This window comes from Lutzomyia longipalpis, chromosome 2 (assembly GCF_024334085.1).
Source record: "Lutzomyia longipalpis isolate SR_M1_2022 chromosome 2, ASM2433408v1".
Lineage (NCBI taxonomy): Eukaryota > Metazoa > Arthropoda > Insecta > Diptera > Psychodidae > Lutzomyia > Lutzomyia longipalpis.
The window spans coordinates 20,295,514-20,318,425 of record NC_074708.1 but is presented as its reverse complement, the minus strand read 5'-3'; the positions used below and the strand labels follow the sequence as shown (position 1 = coordinate 20,318,425).

The 22,912-nt window shown below is 32.6% G+C and overlaps 1 protein-coding gene across 1 annotated transcript in view; it reads left to right on the top strand.

The window, feature by feature from the left end:
* LOC129789294 (disintegrin and metalloproteinase domain-containing protein unc-71) overlaps positions 1–22,912 on the top strand; it is a 260,875-nt gene that overhangs the window by 185,973 nt on the left and 51,990 nt on the right. The window contains exon 5 of the mRNA XM_055826003.1: positions 20,202–20,281. Coding sequence (XP_055681978.1) covers positions 20,202–20,281 — 80 coding nt within the window. The remainder of the gene's footprint in view (positions 1–20,201; positions 20,282–22,912) is intronic.

Genomic DNA, 22,912 nt, shown 5'->3' with positions numbered 1-22,912 from the left:
CACCTTATCATATGCTTTTTGTGCAACTTTCAATTGCGGATCAAACTCGATTGCATTTCTAGAACGAATGTATAGGTAAAATATAGTGATCTCACAATTTTACACATAGCATAGAAGGAAACCCTGTGCCTCTGGCAATAGGAGAAATCTCATTCTTTTGTGGTGGATTTCGCATAAGAGATTGTGTACGCTATTGAATAGACGAATGCAATGATGCTACATAGAAGAGAAATCATGGAATCTCAAGGTGATTTAGTGGAATCCTTTTATCTCTCACCTTTCTTTGAACCTTTTTTTTTTCATATAAGCGAAGTTTTGACTCTCTGAAAATCCATGCCTTGTTGATGTTGTGCACGATTTCAATTTATCTCAATGGTGCACAATTCACCGATGAGAAGTCGATTTATCATTTTGCACCCGAGTGATGTGACTCAGAACTTCAGAGCTGCGAATCTCCAATGAGGATGCACAGGATATTGAAATTGAGTCACGTTACTACATTGTATGGTACCTACCTATGTATTTTTTTGTTTGTGTCAAGGCAATAAGCCGATATTGAGAGAGGGTAGTATTTTACAAAATAATGTCAATGCGTTGCATCATGATTGAATTTTGATTCATAAGATTCCTCCCTTAAGGACCAATGGGACATTTTCAAGGGTGTAATGAAGAGGTTAAAGAATACAGAATTATTCCTTTTTGAATTTCATTAATATAAACTTTTCACTAAAACTTTATAGATATCTCGAACTAAATATTCTTCCATTATAGTTATTTTTTCCATATGTGTCCATTTTAGAGCTTATATCAATTATATGTATGGCAATTTATTTATGTTAAACACCAACTGATTATAAAAGAACTTTTGAGTGCGGAAAAGTTCTTAAAATGGTACGTTAGAACTAAAAACAGAGATATTAAACAAAATGTTTTCTCACATTTATATAAATATATAGCTTGTTAACTACCACCATATGATTGTTTATTGCTAACAATGTGAGAATCTGTTAAGAAAGTGAAATAGTATACATATAAGCACCATTCGAAATTGCAAATGGAGATTTCGCTGAAAGGGAGAATTATACTTCCAAAATACCCCGTGTTCTTTTAGTAAATTTTCTTGTTTTTATGGTAGTCTCCCGTACTGGGGTCCCTCACGACAATTTGGTATATGATTGAAAGCAGTGCGAGACTACATAGACTTCCTTGTTGTTGAATGGAGAACAGTTGGTGTGCGTGGGTGGTGTATATTCAATCGTGAGAGGTGGGTAGATCGCATAAAAAGTACGCATTTATATGTACATTGAGGGGTGCTATGAGTGTGAGTAGTCTCACTTTGGGCGCCTTCTCGCATAGGCATTATTATTATTTTCTTGTTTGCGTGTAACAAAATATTCGACAGCCGACGTGACGGTGCAGAAAAGATACAATTTACACCATTGGGTCTTACACTTTTGCACAATTTCCCCAACAGCTTATATACGCAATGTCACATGGAGCAAATTTCGTGAACGTGTCTGCTCTTGGCGGGGTGCAAAATGTGATAAATGTTGGCGCGAATTCAATTTATTCTCAATCTCACACCCCTTTTGCCACTTATACATGGGTATTTTTGGTGAAAGAAAAGAGGGCGCAAAATATTTTATTGTACCAACTAAATTGGGTATCGTGCAAACATTACTCTACATAGTCTCCCCAAATTGATATTAAATTCACATTTCACCTCAAGCAATTTATTTTGCTTCCGCAAATCAACCGAACCATTCTTCTTTTCCAATATTCTCTTGAGGCTATCAACTTGTTCCTCCACTCAATTAACCTTTGCTTATGACTTATGCCTCGAGAATTTGTCCAATTGTACCAGGTAACATTACTTTGAATTGCAGACATGTGTAATTGTCTTGAGTTTCTCAAGTTTATGTAAACAACATATTAAAGAATATTTTCACACGATTCCGCAAGTTTTTCGTTTACTAAATATTTAGATAAAAATAAAAATAAAGTATTCCATTATATTTATTGTATTTAAGTTCAGACAATTATGTAACTTATTAAACTAATAAACTATCTTTAAAAGGTATCACCTCTTAGAATAACCTTGTCTGTGACAAAAATATCCATGCAATTGCATTAGAAAAGAATATATGGGAAATTCAATTACGTACAATCCCATTAATGGTACAGTAAAACCATTTCCTATTTTCATGATTTCCTCCGGCTGAACATCGAAGAAAAAGAATAAACGATTGCCGAATCCAAATAATCAGTTCGCAAAATAATGATAACACTTTCCTTGTTTGTACAGCGCCCAAAGAATGGTGAGGCAAAGAAAGTAAGGAAAAGTAATTACGGACAAAATTGAGACACCAAGGACGATATTGGAAGCAATTAATGAAAACACTACAACGGTGGGTCAGGAAATGTACATACAAAGATATCGAAAAATGATTTCCTCAAGATGAAAATTCTAATTAAATTATACCAATTTTTGTTCATTAAGAGCACATTTACTTCTATATATTATTAACTTACGGTTAATTGTGAAGCATTTATTATTATTAGTTGGTGTTCCACTTCGTGGCCAACACCAAGTATTGTAATCGTCGGAAAAACCGACCACCTCAGATCGGGCTCAAACTTGGTATGAGCACGTTTCAGACAACCCACATTCCAAAAATAGTGGTGGAAAATTTTTGATCCGGCCGGCCTGCCGGCCTGCCGGCCTGCCGGCCGGCCTGGACTCCGCATTTTGCCTTATAGCTCGAGAACGGTAACAGATAGAGACTTCCGGTTTGAAGTTTTCTATAGAAATGTGGGTGTAAAATTTCATTTTTTCGCATTTTCAAAATCCAAGATGGCCGCGGTCCGCCATTTTGAAATACCGTCAACCACTTCCCTTACAGCTAGAGGTCTGAAATTTTAGTATGTTGTAGGGCTCAGTGAGATGTTTTCATCAACAATTCATACTTGAAAATCGGTCAAGCGGTTTAGCAAATATGGCGGCCTAAAGCAAAAAGTGTTTTTTCGATATAACTCGAGAACGGCTTGACCGATTTTGACCAACTTAGGTTCAAATGAAAGGTTTCAAGAATCCCTACAACTGCCTATAATATTCCAAGTTCCAAAAACATCCACAAGAGGCGCTAAAATCAAAAACAAAAATTGCCTAACTTTAAGGGGCAATATCTCCAAATTCCCATTATCGATTTCCTTTAAATTTTGATATATTGTGGCCTGACTCAATATCTTTCATCAGTCCAAAAATGAAGAAAATCTATGTCGCCGTTTAGTAGATATGGCCATTTGAAAAATTCTTGAATTTGAAAAGTTCTAAGAGCCATATCTTTTGAACGGCTTGTCCGATTTTGCTCAACTTGGTATCAAATTAAAGGCTTTACAATTCCCTACAACTTTCGAGAACATTAGAAACGTCTAGAACCATTCCTTCAGGACGAAAAATGCGAAAAACTCTTTTTGTTAAACAAAAATCCGCCTTTTTGTGTTCTAGAGGTGACCTTGAAAATCATTGAGATATATGTCAAATTATAGCTTATTTCAAGACCTTTCCAAAACTAGTCACGAAATTTCTGTAGGTGTTATAGAACTAGAGATATGACCATTTTTATGCATCAAATAGATGAATTTCACAAAAAAATCAACTTTGCCTACTAATATTGCTCACAAATAGTATTACAACGCATAAACAAACTTCTACACGTTGTGGGACACCAACTCTTATAACTGGACGCGTTATGATTGACTTTATTATTATTATTATTATTATTTTTATTATTATTATTATTATTATTATTATTATTATTATTATTATTATTATTATTATTATTACATATTACTTTATAATACCTACTATTTTAATAACTTAAACATAGATTTTACATTTATTACTTTTCATAAGTAGGATATATATATACATACAAATATAGGTCACACATATATGTATTATTTTACGACTAACTGTATATTCAAAATTGATACAAAAATAATTAGTCAAAAGTTCAGTTACAGGATAAATTTTCCAATTGAACGAGCAGATCGAAAATATAATTTGAAATTATTACTCAGAATTCCAAACGAGATGAATAAACTACATGAAGTCATTAAAAATATTTTTTATGAAAATCTCTCTTTTCAAATAAAATAGGTGCTCTCAACAGGTCCCATAAAATTTTAATTGACATGGAACCGTGAAAGGGCCCTTTGAAAAGGCCACTTGAATGACAATAATTCAAAATATATTTAAATACATATATGTACATATGTACATATGTACATATGTACATATGTACATATGTGTATATATTAGTCAAAAAGTTCAATTAATGACTTTTTACCCTTATAAAAGTTTTAATTGCATTCTCTTTTTTCAGTGACAGCAAATTTAGCAACAGACACTATTACAAAAAACACTACCTATACAAATTGTCCATTCTTTTACAAATTACTCATCACTGATCAGATCATACATCATTTTTTTATTCAGCGACATTTTTTATCATAAAATAGCATATTAAGAAATAACAATAGCATATTAAGAAATTTCCATAATGGAATTTCAAAATATTTTCCCAGCATTTGTTGATTTGATAACTTATCACATAAAAAATCGCTATTAGTTATAGTCACCATCCGCATTCGATGTGTTTCTCAAACATTATTTATTACCTACCTACATATTTCATAAAAATCTAAAGCAACCAAAATGATCAAAAACTTCCTATAATCACCACAAAAATGAGTTCGTATTCTCGTTTATATACATATCTACTACATTATTAGAACATAACTGTTCCTAAAAAATTACTGTAATTGTGGAAGAAACACATTGTGTGATATTATTTAAAAAGTTTGAATAATTGAAAAAACAATGCAAAGCCACTAAAGAATATTATTTTACCTATAAATATTGAATGAATGAATAAAAGTTTTATTGTAAACTGCCAAGATTTACAAGATTTTTTTAGCATTACATTTACTTTTCTTTCGCTAATATCACTCATCATCAAAATCTGACTTTCTTCTAATTGTATAAAGGAAATATAATTATGGAGGTCTTCCTTGACTCTTCCCATCGATGAATATACAGACCAATCAAATGGTCAAAAGTAATTCAAATCCTTTCAAGAGTTTTAATTTTTTCAAGATTTTAGTTAACTTGAATCTTTAAAATCATGTAATACTACACAGTAAAGTTATCGAAACCTTAGCGACTTTTCTTGAAATTAATACTACTAGCAAAATTGGTCAAATAACACTTTAGTTTTCTCACGTGTTTTCTTCATAGTAGAAATACAAACTAATCCTCTCGTAGAATACTCTGTCTAAAGCTTAATCCTATTAGCTTCAATGTCGATCCTTCTGGTTCCAAAATACATCCTTGATTTTCGATGTAATGTAGGCCTTCATTCCTCTGTGTAATGACTGAAGAAGATGATGCAGTGATTGATGTTCGGAACAGCTTTGTCATACTGCTAAAAACCTGATGATGGCAATAAAATTGCCGACACGTTGCAACTATAGCGACAAGACATAGCTGATTTTCTTATTCGACTGCTGTTCTGAACATCAATCACTGCTCCATTCCTCTATTCCTCTTAGTCTGAATTTATTCTCCAAAATGACCTCCAACACACCAACATGACGACCTCTTTCATCCCGGTATGATTTTAAAGTGATTTTTTCAGTTTCATTCAACAGAACATTGACGATTTTTTTCGTTGTGTATTCTCCCAGAATATTCTCTCGTTGTACCAACTAAAGTTTCATTTTCTTAATCCAGTTTTCAATTTTTTCTCAGTACTTCATCATCCAGAATATCCATACTAATTCCACCACAAGTGGACATGATCCCGAAGAACCAGTTTTCGTATCTCCTCTAAACCCAAATTTCAAAAAGCTCCGTTAAACTTTTTGCATTTTCGGTGACTCCGTCGCCAATTTACAATAAACTTAATTAATTTTAGTAGGTACTATCCACTAATAATTTATATTAAATCAACTTTAAAAATTCACTAATTTCACTTCTTATATCAAGTTCATAAAAATATTTCTTTTATTTAACTATTTCATTATCTCCACCACTACTTTCTCCCATCTCTGAGCACAGAGCTTTGCTTGCTCTCGCAAACATGTCTGTCTCTCTCCGTATCTACCACAGCACTGCCTATAAATATTGTATTAAAAAAATTAAATTTCATTATTTTTATTGCAAAAGTCCAATGAAACTGATAAGAGAGCAAAATACAGGGTGTTTTACATTTACTTAATTCCTCTCTTCATTTTCATGTAAGCAATCGAAGAAATAAGAAAGTCTAATGGTAAAGTAGTAAGAGCTTTAATGAAAAAAGGCACCGGAAAAAGTGTGCTTCATCTCTTCTTTTCGCTTCTTACCCCAAAATTGGCACGTAAATGAGGAAATGCCAACCGTATCCTCTTACTATGTGTGTAATTGAATTTATATCATGGCAGCCACTTGATGAAGAATTTCATTCTTCAGAGTATACACCAGCAAACGATATCACATCAAACTGTCCACTTTTCCACCATTCTTGATCATTTCCCAAAGTCAATTAAAGGTTCCTGCTGAGCAGCTAATATATGTACTGTACACCATGTGGGAAGGTTTGGTTTGAAGATACATAAAGAGTATTCGAGTATTATTGCCACCACATACTACCCTATCTCCACTCGAATCTTGCATTCCAATTGGAGAATCTATTTGGCTTCCCATCTGATATACACCTCATACCCAGGCGTTTATTTCCAAAGCGTTTGGTGTTAATCCACTCTTCGACCACCACATGAGTAAACATTTTTTTTTGGGCCTGTCGATGATAGCTCTTAGTTACTATAACCTTGTCTTTTTTATTACCAGGAAATGTTTGATCGTACACAGCATACTTACATTTTTTTTTTAATATTCGTATATGGAGTTATGATTAAACCAAATTAGTATTTCTCATTGAAGTACATCTCTCCCAATAATATTAATATAATTTTGTTGCTTATATACTTCATTACTTCATTCCTTTTGTCTTATTGAATGAATATTCACAGCACACAAATTGCTGTCCCCTTTCGCAAACTCAATTTGATTACTTTATAAACAAAAGTCAATCATAACGCGTCCAGTTATAAGAGTTGGTGTCCCACAACGTGTATAAGTTTGTTTATGCGTTGTAATGCGATTTGTGAGCAGAATTAGTAGACAAATTAGATTTATTTTTGTAAAATTCGGCAATTTGATGGATAAAAATGGTCATATCTTTGTTTCTATAAGACCTATAGAAATTTCTTGACTAGTTTTGGAAAGGTATTAAAACAGGCTATAAATTGACATAAATTTCAATAATTTTCAAGGTCATCTCCAGAACACAAAATGGCGACTTTTTGTTTTACTAAAACAGTTTTTGGCATTTTTTGTCTCGAAGGAATGGTTCTAGAGGGTTCTGATGTTCTAGAAAGTTGTAGAGAATTGCAAAACCTTTAATTTGGTACTAAGATGAGCAAAATCGGACAAGCCGTTCAAGAGTTATGGCTCTTAGAACTTTTCAAATTCAAGAATTTTTCAAATGGCTATATCTTCTAAACGGAGACATAGAATTTCTTCATTTTCGGACTGGTGAAAGATAATGAGTCAGACTACAACATATCAAAATTTAAAGGAAAACGATAACAGATGTTGGGAGATATTGCTCCTTAAAGTTAGGCCATTTTTGTTTTTGTTTTTAGCGCCTCTTGCGGATGATTTTGAAACTTGAAATGTTCTAAACAGATGTAGGGCTTCTCAATACCTTTCATTTGATACCAAGATGGTCAAAATCGGTCGAGCCGTTCTCAAGTTATATTGAAAAAACACTTTTTGCTTTAGGTCCCCATATTTGCTAAACCGCTTGACCGATTTTCAAGTATGAATTATCGATGAAAACGTCTCACTGAGCTCTACAATATACTAAAATTTCAGACCTCTATCTATAAGGGAAGTGGTTGACAGTAGTTCAAAATGGCGGACGGCGGCCATCTTGGATTTTGAAAATGTGAAAAAACAAAATTTTACACCCACATTTCTATAGAAAACTTCAAACCTGAAGTCTCTATCTGTTACCGTTCTCGAGATATAAGGCAAAGTTTAGAGTCCCGGACGGCAGGCCGGCAGGCCGGCCGGATCAAAAATTTTCCACCACCATTTTCGTAATGTGGGATGTCTAAAACGTGCTCATACCAAGTTTGAGCCCGATCTGAGGTGGTCGGAAAATCCGACGATTACAATACTTGGTGTTGGCCACGAAGTGGAACACCAACTAATAGTTCGAATCATAATGGGACAACCTTTAATACAGTGGTGCCTGAAATACTACGTGTTACATTTTAGACATTTTTGAATATTCCAAAATTGTCTTTAACAATTTTTTTGTATTTATCAAGAATGCTATCAACATTTTTTTTTTAATTTTTGGTGTTTTGGCAAAGTTCCAATATTGACTGAAAATAAAGATTTAAGAATATTATATATTGCGAAATAGCACTGTATAATCACAATCTAATCTCATACCAATGAAGGCTATGCCACAATATAACCTGTACTGCTCGGGCTGCTTGTCTTTCTTATTATGATAAGGTGTTCCAGATGAATAGGAAACGCTTGGGTTAATTCATAAATTACACTTTGAAAACTCTCTGAGAATGTATCTACGTAGATAGATTTAATTTGCTTTTATAGAGTGTTGAATTTGTTTCATTAATTAAATATATACGTTGTACGTACAGCATTTTCGCATTGTTGATTACTTCCGAGAAATTCCGTTCTTAATTAATTAAAGCGAACAGCACAAATTTCATTCACTGTCGATTATAAATTGGGTCCAGATTCTTCACTGTAATGCAGGGCTTGATGGGTAAATTTTCCGCATAACCCAGAAAAGGTTTTTGAGGTAATTTCAATGGGAGTTTTGTTTCATTTCCAACCAACCTCATTGGTGCGTGACGATAATACTATGGAGGATGAAATTCCACTTTAGACTTTTCGCTATATAACCAATATACATTATGTAATATATTTTGAAGAGTGTTACCCATATACTAGAGGGAAGTTTTGGCGGTGAAAATGGTTTATGTGGAGGGCAAGTGGTGTTTCTTTGGCGCCACAGAGGTTTTGCATGATATATTAGTTCTTTGAGACAACTTACTCTCCACGAGATTAGATAGCTGAAACCTCGCACAACCTCAATATAATCTCAAAAACACCAACTTTACCTCGTCCCCCCCATGCTTCTAAGAATATTAGACGCACCCTGTACTAGCACAAATACGAATTGTTCTCTACTTTCGAAGGTGAGACACATATTCACCATGTAAGTTGTGAAAGGGTCTGCAAGCAGGATTGACTTGGTTTGGGGTACATGTGGTGAGAGGGTTGATATAAAATATCTCATACACGAAATTACTTAATTATTAAGTAAAATCCCATTCGCAATTAGGTTATGTGAGACCGTTTATCCATACGAGGTGCGCTTCCCGAAGCGGATGGTGGGTGGGATTAACGACGGATGTAGCACTTGGTTAAACACCTTTAACCACTAGTCGTATAAATTTTCGCAATCCACACACTCAGACGCGAAGATTGGTTCATTAATAATTCACCGTAGCTGGGAATTATATTTGGATTCCCACAACACTGCACAAGTGATGTGTAACACTTATCTCGTCTAATTAATTGCAAATATTTACGTTATCCCATATCAAGAAGATTTCATACATACGTACATATACATATATAGGAGTTCTATACATTTTCATCTTTTTTTGCTTTTAGGAAGAACTCAAATAATTTATTAAAGTCATATGGCATGTATAAAATCTTTTAGCTGGTGTTTCTTTTTCTAACACAGCTATCTTATCAAATAGAAAGCCGTTTTCTTAAGCTCAAGCATAGTAGGTACATATAATACAAATTAGCACGAATAAAATAAAAAAATGTGCAAAAAAAATTATTTCATTGATTTTTTATTTTTCGTCATATATGTATATAAAAAAAAGAAATTTGTTCAAGTAGACAAGAGGTTGAAAAATGTCGCATTAAGCACAACATAAAAAATGTTAATAGCATTCATTAGCAATACAAAGAATATAAGAAAATGGCGTCATTCGAATTAAATGTGTCTGAATTTCTCGTTACAGGAAATCCCCATTCTTCGTCTCTAAAAGTTTCTCCTTCCATAAAATCTTATACAAGCAAAAATATACAAATAAGGAAAGTCCATCCCACAACTTTTCCCTAATAGATAGTTTTCGTCGGCGCGATGGTGGGTGAACTGTGTTATTATTTTCTTGTATTATTTTTGTAGAGGATGTTATACTATGGCATTTTGATTGATGATTGGCATATTTTAGCAATGAAAACATGAAAGCTTTCCGCCTCCTCCACAAAAACCTCCGCTCATCTACTTACATTCCCACAAATACATAATAATAACATGGATTAGAATTATTAAATGAGGGAGTGATTTCTTACAAGAAAAGGAATTTGATTGTTTTTGTTTATTAACTCTGCTGCTAACGATTCAGAAATTTAAAGATTAAAGTTACTCAAAAAGCTATATATAGTATATCCTTTAACTAGTTAACTGTTTTTTTTTTTTAATTTAATGCAGAGTGCAAAAACTTTCCTCAAAATCTCTTTGCCTAAACTTCTGTAGATTATACCTATATATTTATTTGTATTTCATATATTTTCAGATTTTTCAATATTATTATTTACTTTCTACCCCAGCCCCCAATCATGTGTGAGCAAACTACATTTTAAGCTATAAAAGGGGATATACATATATTATTAAGGGGGATGAATAATACGGTACCTACCCCGAACAATTAAAAAAATAAATAAACCTGTTATCTGACCCTTCAGCAGGTAGAAAATGGGAAAAAAATCAATTTTTGTATGGGGGCGCTAGAAAGGGAGGTTGGGGCGGAATTCCATGTAGCGCTTGCAACTCGTATTGAGATTGACCCCCTCTACCCCCATACCGAATTTCATCAAGATCGGCCCAGCCGTTTCGGAGGAGTTCATGTGCCACAGACAGACAAACTTTTCAACTTTATATGTATATTCAGAGAACAATTGGGACAATATTGAAATATATATTCAGAGAACAATCGGGACAATATTGATAAATAATCAAAGAATCCACAACTCATGATTTGTCCTTTACTTAGCAGTATTTTATAATTTGACTAGATAACCTGCATTTGAGATCAAAAATTCAATTAAATTCACCTTTTCTGTAACGAAAACGTGGATGGTAAATAGAGGAACATAAACCATTTGAGACAACAGAAATGATCGGTATTGCAGGAGTGGATGGCAAACACGATATGCGATGAAATCAATGACGATGACGACGATGGTAAAATTAAATTGAGTGCTTCGTGCTTGGTAAAACCTAAATCCTCATCCAAACAAAATTAATTGAGCCACACTGGGGCTCTTCGCTGTGTTTGGGAGAATAGCATGACTGTGAGATAGCACATAGTGCTTTGGACTGACGAGAATTCGCGTTCTGAAATGTGTAAGAGTAAACGAAGGAACTGCTCCAGAGGGGTGCTATATAAAAAAAAAACGCTTCGTTATTTTTACATGGACTGTGCTTCGCAAATCTAATAAGATTTGGCCGTCGATGGAATTATTCAACCGTTAAAAACATGCAAAACCGCAACTGATGGTTCAATTCCCTTGGTATCTCAGAACCATCAACTTGACGATTTTATTTCTTTTCCCTTATACCACACGGTAAAGAATCTCATGGAAGAGGCTCAGTGTCTCTGATGCAGATTTCATAGCATAGAAAGTGGAAACTCCCAGACGCTATGGGAGTTGGTATTCCACGTCATTATTATTTATGCGATATATTATTTAAAACTTATATTGTGTCATAGGACTGTAGAATTAAATTTTATGATTATAGTTTCAAGAAACTAAGTAAAAGTTTATTAGTATTTTAATTATCTTTTGCAATTACAGCTGAAAAATCTTCAATGAAAATTCATTTTCTAGAAAACTCATGTGTAGGAATATTAAATTTTCAAAGCAGAAAAATCGTGAAGAACCATAAATATATCCGTGAAGTCGGTAAAACCAAATAAAATAATAATTACATCTTTTTTTATAATATGGTAATGTCTTTATGGTACATTGTAGAAGTTAAACTTTTTTTCTTACGATGATATTTACGAATGGTATTTACACAAATATGGAATACCAACTAAATCAATATAGACTTCAATCTACACTTGCGCTTCTCTGTGTGTCCATTATAATTTTCTCGTTTCATCTCAGCACATAGACTAACTCCTGCAATAAAATTTCGCCTCCAATGAAAGATTAAACTGAAAAGATGGATTAAATATATCTTTGTTTCAAATGAAGCTTGATTCAATATCGATCCAGCACATTATAACCGATAGTTACAAGACTTTCGGTATTTTAATTATTTATTTTTATAATCTCTTTTGCACCCATAAATTTACTTTAGATGACTTAGTTTATCTGATTAATAAAAAAAATATTTACCTAATATTTTCTGTGAAAATTATAATGTTTAACAAATGAATATAATATACCATTTAGATATGTAAACGATATTTGTACATACTTATGTATGTATTGTACAAATTGCAAATTTATGTACATATTGTGTACTATTCAAAACCAATATACCATTTCTTTTGAGTCGGATAAATAATCAAGAAAATGGTTTCTAAGAGTTAGTGTATATATGCGTATGTACAAAGATATGTTGTTGGAAGAATACGTGGGTGACGAGAGGTTGAGATTTAACATGAAAAATTTTATCTTTTTCCCACATATGTATGTACGTATTGAATTTCTCCAGAATACCATTGAATATGAGGAATATATACGGAGAAATTTCCGAAATTGCCTCAATTTCATTTCAGTGTTCTCTTGTGGCCTTTTGAACTTATAAACTTCTCCTCGAGTATGTATACTTTTCTTGGGTGTTGTACCATCTTGTGAATGGCCTACACCGCAGTTTTAGTCGCTTGGGATCAAGCATGTGATAATTATAGTCTTGTTCGAAACGGAAAGGGGATGTTGAGAGGTGATAAAAAAGGGAACTCTGGTACTTATTGTGACGACACTACGCACTGAATTTGACTTGAGATCTCCTCCCACCTATGTGCCATTTTGTGTGATCTCGCGAGGGTGGCGTATATACGGAGCATATAAACTGTAATAAAAGCCTTTTGAAATCATGATTTTCAACTTCATTATATTACCATTGTTATTATAACTCAGTTACACCAAGAAGACAATCTCTTTTGTCTCATAACATTCGTGTGGAGCACATCAAAAAATCAGACGCTAAATAGATGTAAAGAAAATGACGTAGGGTACGGGTGAACCAAATTGTTCTTCTGTTAATATAAGCTACATACATTTCTATATATTGATATTTCGACTATTGTAATTATTGTAAATTAGTACGAGCGTCATTTCTTAAAAAAAATAAATTCCATTTTATAAAAAAAACAGATATGTATAAAAAATACATTTAAATATCTTCTTTCGAAATTATTAATATTTTTACATATAATGACATACTATTGTTATTTTTATTATCATTATAATCAATAAATTAACTAAATTATAAATTACATGTATATAAAAAATATACTTTTCTTCTTAAAAATTTAGGAAGATACTTTAGACGACAAATTCAAAGTTTTAGAAGCCTTGGAATTCTTTACATTGAAATTCGTAATGAAGAATATTCTTTCAAATATTTTGAACTAAAAATTAGATACCTAATAATCATCAACACACTTAAAATTTTCCCTTTAGTTACTTTTGGTAGATACACAATGAAACTGGAAGTAAAATGTAAAATTACATTTTTACTACATATATTAATCGGTTTTGGTTGTAGTTCCATATGCATAAAACTGACCAGAATAGGTTACTCTTGGTCCAAAATCGCTTCGATGTGATTTCAATATAATAAAATAACCTATAAAAATCGTTTTATCTGAATATGTATTTTCTATGTGAAAGGTTGTTGTATTAGAGTAGAACAATATTATTCACAGATAGTGGGTACAAAACTCATATACCTACAACTCGCGACTATAGGATTTGCAGAAACACAAAATGAAAACTTTACCCATCTCATTTGCAAATTTATGACAGGTCTGATATTTTCTGCTACTTACCACTCAATTTTCTCTTTCTCTTCCTTCGATTATAGTCTCACATTTTCCTTATTAGTACATGTGTACGCGAGAAATAGATGGATGCCTACCTATCCCTTAATTCTATGAGACTTTCTCTTATCGAGAATAATACAAAACTTTTCTTAAGTTTCTATTTTTCTCATTACCGTAATCATTATTCTCATAAATTTGATTGGATTACATACCTATGTTTAAAAAAAATGCTAAACAATGATTGAAAGATTCGCAAGCAATCTTTTATATTATAAATAAAGTATAAATTAATTGGAAGTTCCCAAATAATTTTCAAATAATGAGGCTCACTTGAAATCCACATTAATTTCCTAAAATAATTATCTTTTGTTATTCTTTTGTAAAATACTAATTTTTCGACTTTACTTAAAATGATAGTCTGTAACCTAAAATTAGCTACAATTAGAGTAAATTTTGTACATCTCACACTTGCAAAATTACATTTTATGTTTTATAGCTTATACCAAAATACCATTAAAGATCCATACTGTAAAACACAACAAGATTCGAATGATGTTGTCTCGGGGTTGTGTCAACAATTTGTATGCGAAATGCGTGTAGGGTCATTGATCTATTTTCGTGAATCAGTAGCCCCAGCGCTCATTTACGGTCCCATAAAATGCCTTTAGCAGCAATAGTGGTTGTGTGAGTGGGGATGGAAAGTGCCCGGAGCATGGCATCAAGGGAGCAGACACAGAAGTTTCTGGTGTAATTTGCGGTTCCGCTGTTTACCATGGCATATACGAAAATACGAAATGTTTTCAACATGTGCACTCACTTCATACTAATTTCGTGCGGGAAAATTTGCAAATTGCACCTCATATGTATTAGTTCATTTTCAGAACTGAAGCATCTGTTCTCAACCGCGTTTATTCAATTATCTTCCGTATTCGCAATTGCTTTAATCTATATTTATGCAATAAATTGACCAAAAATAGCAATTGCTCAGCAACTCATGTATCAGATTAAATTCGTAAAGAAATCATAGAACATGTCAATTTGTGTTTGGAATAACAATTTAATTAAAATCCAGAAAATTATGTAGACAAGGGTAACTTGTACATATTCTATTGATTTTGTAAAAAAAAAGTACCTATTTTGAAATCCATTTGACTTTAAATTTTCACATTCATGCATTGACATTATTTTTTCCAAAAATATCACAAGAAATGTTGCTAAGTCTTTTAAATTTATATTTTAACAGATATAATACAATAGCTCTTGAGTTGATGCCATAACTGGCGGAGAAGTGTCTACTTATTCTGTGAATTGTGCCAATGATATCTTACCACGATAATCCGTGAAGTAAAACTTGTGTTTCTTCAACACCCCGTGATTATCCTCTATTTTATGCTCACTGGTAACAGCCTTGGGTAGTTGAGAAAGAAAGCACAGTGGACGACGGAGATGTTTCACTGTGACATTGCACGGTTGAAACATCTGGTTGTCTTATTAAAGATTCATTCCAATGTATGCTTTCTTTTGCATCACCCCAGAATTGTCTCACTAACTTTTCGCATCTACTTATATTATATTGACCTCATAACTTTTTCACTTTGTTAATGTTCGTTCATTTCTCCTGTAAGTGAATACCAACTCCATTTTATTGCACTTTTGCTTAAGTGTTTGTTGCTATGCGAATGAGGTGCGTGAATATTAATTTTTACCTATGTATTTTTAATAACAAAAAAAAATAAATTTTACAAGATGATTTGGTACATTAATTTAGGTGTCAAACATTGTAACTGACCATCCCTTACAGTTTAAGTTCAAAAAGTACCTATACGTTAAGAAGAAAGCAAGCCAACTTTCTAATATCTATATAATAAAGAAAGGTCTGTCTAAAATATCGTGTCTGTTCAGCTATGCATTTTTACACTGTTAGTCCGATCGTGATGAAATTTAGTACACAGACTACTGATAACAGGCGGTTTTTACCAACGACATTAATTTTCTCTTTAAAATTTGCGCGAACAAAACCTCGAAACGACTTAGAAGTAATGTAACATGTATTAATTTATCCACGTATCACCTTTTTAAAAAATGAAAATTCATGCGAAAATAATATTAAGAAAGATAACTTTAATGAGTCCTGTTATATTCTACAATCATATCTGATGGGAATTTTATTGGGATATTATATTTCGAAACTATTTATTGATCTGAGATTATAGTATATAGTAACATTTCGAGAGGTTTTCAATAGCGCATCCTTCCGTAACAAAGAAAATGGGCTAAGTAGCGATTTGAATTCTTTTGTTGTGAGGATTTTCATCATATTTTATGTTATGTATTTCTTTGTATTTGGTATAAAAATATGATAATGGGATATCCTGTCGAAATAGAGCAAATTTAGGTGTGTTAGTGGGGGTATATCTTTTGGTGAAGAAACCCATAGAGGATATGAGAAATTTGGATGATAAAAGAATGAGACATAAGTATGTCTCCTGGTGAAATTTCGTCCTTATGCACGATTGAATTGGATCATAAAAAGCTCATCATCCGCCCACGAAATTACACAATTTGGGCAAAATAGTTAAGTTCGATTTACGAAATAATAAAATATACACCAGTCACTTCAAGATTTTATAACACAAAACCAACCATTTCTGATACACCATGTCTTTCCCAGTTTCGACTATGTGGCTGAGTAAATACTTGAGTAAATACGTGCAATGTGAGGCTAAAGGAATATCACGAAGGACAAAAGTAGGAAAATTCCACAGAAAAAGTTGGATCAAAAAGAAAAAAAGGACCAACATTGAATAGAGCTGGAAGAGAAAATGTGTTTCCATTGTATTGAAAGCAAGAAAAGAAGTTGTTCCGATGGGAATGTTCTTTCACTGTTAGCTTTTCACGTCACACATAGTACGATCTTCCCTTAAAAAAAACAGAATAATATTATTGCAGTTTCTTTAACTTCAACAAATAATTTCCCTCAAACTCTATGAGAGCTAATATTAAATGAAGAATTTTTGAAGTATAAACTGTCCAGGAAACTGTGAAATCATGAGATCTTCCTATCTCCATGTGTGCAGATTTTTTATTCAAAAAGTTAATGATTTCAGCTGATCTTGAAATAATACCCTCAGTTGTAAATAATAGCCTCATACTACTAATAGCTACCTATTATAGCTTAATATAGTATTTACGAGATCACATATTTATCTCTATGTGTACAATATGTACAATATATTTAGATACACATATAATATAGTTTTTCGTTATCAATATGTATGTATTTATGCTCTTTTATTGTAGCTTTAAATTTTATTTCACATATATTTTTCTCACCCTTGTAAAGGACGATTTAAGGAAAAAAAAAGAATGTGTGAATGAGAAAAATTGTGAATAGATTATATCATGTACCTATCCTATATTCACAAGAATCACAACCATTTGACCAGATAGATATAAATTTGAATTTCTTTCAGCAATTTCCGGGACGTGCTCAGGTTAAAATTTTTTAAGGATACGACTTGATATTGATTTGCGTGAATAATAAAAAAAAAATGGCAGACACTATGATATAAACAGAAAACACTCGAAGAATTCTAAAAAGTCTTTAAAAGTAGTCCATCATTTTTCAAAGAAATATATTTTACTCGCTCTTCATCAGATCATTTAGTTATGGAATATGTTTTTCAATATATTATTTTCCGATTTTATGCTACCGAATATTCAAGTATTATAGCAATTTTCTTTAAAGTAAAACACACATTACTGTTATTGATGATTTTGAGTTTATTTGAGATGAAAACCAGACGCTCTTACTTACAATTTGATATCTATGATGTGGCTATAGATATTGAGATATCGACTTAAACCAAAAACAAGATTGTTTTTTTTTTAATTTAAGCACGCGCATCTTCAAGAGTTTGTTAATATCCATTAATATATTAAAATAACACTAATTTTTTAACCATCATACTGTATGGTTTAATTTGAGAGAAATTAGAAGATAATGTATAATTCTTGTAGGGGCGTTGGTATTGCTTTTAGTATTGATCCATTTAAAAGTTACAACCTACTCATTTCTCCTGACATCTATACGTCTTCCTCAATATTTTAGCTGTGTTTCTTTCAGACACAGCTTTTGTGTACCGAGCAAAATCGAAAGTCGTCAGATCGGGCTCAAACTTGGGATGAGCACGAATTAGGGTCCCCACATTCCAAAAAACGTATGCGCCAAAAAAAAAATTTTTCCGGCCGGCCGGCCGGCCGGCCGGCCGTCCGTCCGTCCGTAGTATAACACTAAATTGCGAGAGAACGGTAATAGATAGAGACTTGCGGTAAACGGCAAAGTTTAAAAGTCGACTGGAAGACGTCCGATTATGACGTCAAATTTTACCCCCCACCCCCCCGTCCGCCATTTTGGATAACCTCAAAATTTTTTTTTCGCTATATCTCAGCTCCTATTATAGCTAGAGGTCTGAAATTTTGATATGTTGTAGGGGCCATCAAGACCTTTCCAACGATACCTCATTTTCGAAAATCGGTCAAGCCGTTTAGTCAATATGGCCGCCACAATTTTTCATCGAAAATCGACCATAACTCGAAAACGGCTTGACCGATTTTGATCAACCCGGGGTCAAATGAAAGATCTCAACAAACCTTACAACTTTCTAGAACATACGAAGTTTCAAAAGTGACCGCTAGGGGGCCAAAAATCAAAAACAAAATTTTCGATGAGTTTTCGATGAATATCTCGAAAACGCCATTATCGATTTGCTTCATTTTTTGATATGTTATAGCTGACTATATTATCTAGGTCCATGCCAAAAATGAAGAAAATCTATGTCGCCGTTCTCGAGATATAGCCTTCCAAAGTTAGCATGTCATATCTCGGGTTCTACAAGTCCGATCTTGATAAACTCAAGCGCAAATGAAAGGTTTCGTGAAACCCTACAAATGTCTAGAACATTGCAACTTCGAAAAATGACCGCAAGAGGCGCTAAAGACAAAAACAAAGTTTTCGAAAATTTCGAACTCGAATATTTCGAAAATGCCATTATCGATTTACTTCATATTTTAATATATTATAGTTGAGGTTAAGACCTTTCCAACGATAGCTCAAACTCGAAAATCTATGGAGCCGTTCCCGAGATATGGCGTTTTAAAGATTTCTTGGGGGATGACTTTTCTACTTTTCCCCACTTTGCGCGTATTTAAACAAATTCGCGTTCTAGTTTGCTCTCACAAAATTGGTACACTGAAAGAAACACAGCTCTCGTAAGCTTGGTCAGCTTACCCGTACATTTTTAAATTCAGATTGATTTATTCATCATTTATTTTACGTACCGAGAAAAATGTTTCCAGTAGGAGAGAGATAAAAGATTACAAATCCTTAGTAGTAGGTATACAGTTTTTCCTTCATTATTTTTTAACCAATTCAAACTACTGTATTTTAGATAAAGAATATGAAAAAAAAAATGATAAATATAAATGATATTTTGGCCGGTATTATAAAGAGTCTTTCTATCATAAACTATATAATAATTTAAGTTTATATATTATAACGCATACTTAGTATTTGCATATGTATGTACATGTGTAGAGTACCAATGAATAGATAAGGTTCCATATTGTCAAACATGTTAAAAGTTGCCATTGTCATACTTTCAGTATGTAACACGACAAAGTTTTTGTTTCACTCTCTTTTTGAAGCCATGTTTAGCATCTCAACCGAAAATTTACATATTTTCCTTTTAGGAAACTTTTATGAATATTTACTTTTACTCTTACTTTATTTTGTGAAATATATATAAAGTTCTCGTTATTCTTAAAAGTCGATATACTCGCGTAACTCATACTAATTAATTACATACTATGTATTCTATAAGTACATAAGTATATATACAAATAATCACTGAATATCCTATTTTCGCAACATTTTTATAGCGTTATCTTCTCTTTCTTTTCAGACTGGAAAGCATTTCCATAGGACATCGCTACTGATTAAAGCTTTCAATCACAAATTCCGATTGGATTTAGAACTGAATACGTAAGTGGACTAGTATTATTTTGTCAATTAAACGGTAAAATAATGACCGACACAGATTTGTTCATTGTACGCTCGGTAAAAGCAAAGTTTTTAATTTCATAAAAGGCAAATGAATTCGCTTAAAGGAAGTATTCAAAAATTTCCTAATGCTATGAATTTCGAATAAAAATTGTTTTTTTTTAGACACCTTGGTGTCAAATTTTGCGAAAATTAAAAAAAAAACAGGCATATAATTCAATATGAGGTAAAAGGGAAATTATCTAAATAGATGGATCTTGTAATAAAAAAACTATTAAGAAAAAACACACTATGTCCTGCATTTCTAAAATATATCACATCATATTTGAAACATGTAGGCACCATTATGTACCTTTCATTAAATTTTCAACTGTAAAGCACAGAGAGCAAATATGCAAATTTATTTTATCAGTTTTCAATTTAACCCTTGGAATGCGGAGCGGGGTCGTTGAACGACCCCAGCGCTATATTTCGTGTTATATCTCCATAAATATAAAAGATACCATTCCCATCTTTTGGAAATAAGTTCCTTGGTTATCTGAGGAGGTTGTGTAAAAATTTCAGCTCAATCCGACCACCACAAGAAAAGTTATTAAGGAAAATGTAGAAGAAGGGAATTCAAAAATTGGTGTAACGGTCATGCTGCGGAAAATTTTTTAGAGCATAAACAACATAAAACATAATTAGATGCATGTAAATGTGCAAAACAATAAAGAATATTCGAGAAATATTGCCATTTATCACGTTGCGGGAAGTGAGGGGAATGTGGGGAAGAGTGAAAAAAAATTGCAGTTTCTTGGCAAATTTCTCAAAAAGAAATTGTGAAAAATGAGTGAAAAAATGTTTTTCCCTAATATTTTCTTCTGCATGTTTCCGGGTGGCGAATTTGTGGTGCAGGGGGCAAGAGGACTATATAAGGGATCTATAGGCACTAACCCGACAACTCCAGGTTGTATAGTTTGGGAGAAAATTGGCCTTCTTTTTGGGGTCGTTCAACGACCCCACCTTCGCATTCTACGTAACTACCAAAGCCTCCGCATTCCAAAGGTTAATCGTAACTAACGCGTGTTATTCAGTAAAGTTTTCTTAATTGATTTAAAATTTAATAAAGTCATTCTTATATCTATGTAGGTACCTACTACTTCTCTTGTCGTAGGTATACTTTTCTTTATTCTTCGCAAGCTTTTACGCAGATGTGTTTTATGTTTGCGTGTACACCGCGTGATATAGAAATAGAACACTGAAAGAGTCAAACTAACAAGATACAAGTCAGTCTCAATATTTTTCAAATCAATTTCCACACTGGATCCAATGAATAAATTGATTCCTTATGTAATCCAATATAAGAACCACAAAAATATGAATCTTCACTCGTTATATTACTAGGATTTTTTTGAACATTGCAGAAAGAATAAATTCTCAACATAATCCTCCTAGAATATCTACTTTTTACCTGTTCAGTGTTCACCCATAGTAGTTTTCCAATATGTACATACGTTAATATAAAATCAAAAAAAATATTCGGAACTCGTAGACGACGCTTTACAAAGTTTAAACTTTCAATTCATCCTAAATATCTACAAACTGTTTTTCTCACTAGAATTCAGAAGATTTCTGAAAATTAAATTATTTGCGATAAACTCCTCTGACTTTCCGTACGGTGAACTCTGAATTTTAAGCAAAGTTTATATCCTCAGGGAATATGCGAAAGGACAAACGTGAAATAGAATTCCAAAATTCTCCACTCAAAGGCAAAACGATAGAATGAATAATAGGTAAGAGAAGCGTCATAACGATGTGCACAGAAGTCTAAATTGATATTTTGGAATGAGATGGAAAATGAGATCAACTGGGGAGATTTGGGCAAGTTGTTGCCAATAATAATTCAAATGAAACTTTGCAAAAGAGGAGAAATTATAAACTCTTCTTTGACAGCTAGTCTTCCATATTTTTGGATAAAATTGCAAATTGACATAAAGTTTATACATATTACAAAATGCTCCACAACACTATTAAACTAGGCTTACTTAACTTAAATGTTAGATTCCTGTCTGAAAATATATACAAAGTACAAACCATTAAAATATTTTTTTTATAAATTTTCGTTAGTGCCGAAAGTGTAACACATACTTAAGCATATTGATAAAATCGATTTATTGTATAAATTCACCAAATCACAGTGTATACTTGATCCCGGTCTCCAGAGAACATTTTGTTAATTAACAGATCTCTCTGTATAATAAATAATTCACACATTTCAATTAATTAATAAATGACAGTAATCTAAGGATTATTTTGCAAGCTCTGCTAAATCTGGCTTTACACACACTTTAATCACTAAATTAAAATTAATTTAGAATTGCAATGTAAATTTTATGTATCAAAATTTCATTCAAAAAATCAAAAGAATGGAAAGCGAAAACACTCATAACCCAGTGAAAGACCGACTAAGCAATTCATTAAAATTTATGAAGAATCTTTATTTTGGTGTTAATAAATTTGCGTATACTTTGCAACTCATTTGATAAAATGCCACAAATGTTTTACAAGGAGTCACCCTACATTCTAACAGAACTCAAAAAGAGCTTAAAAATGCGAGAGAGTGAAAGAAGA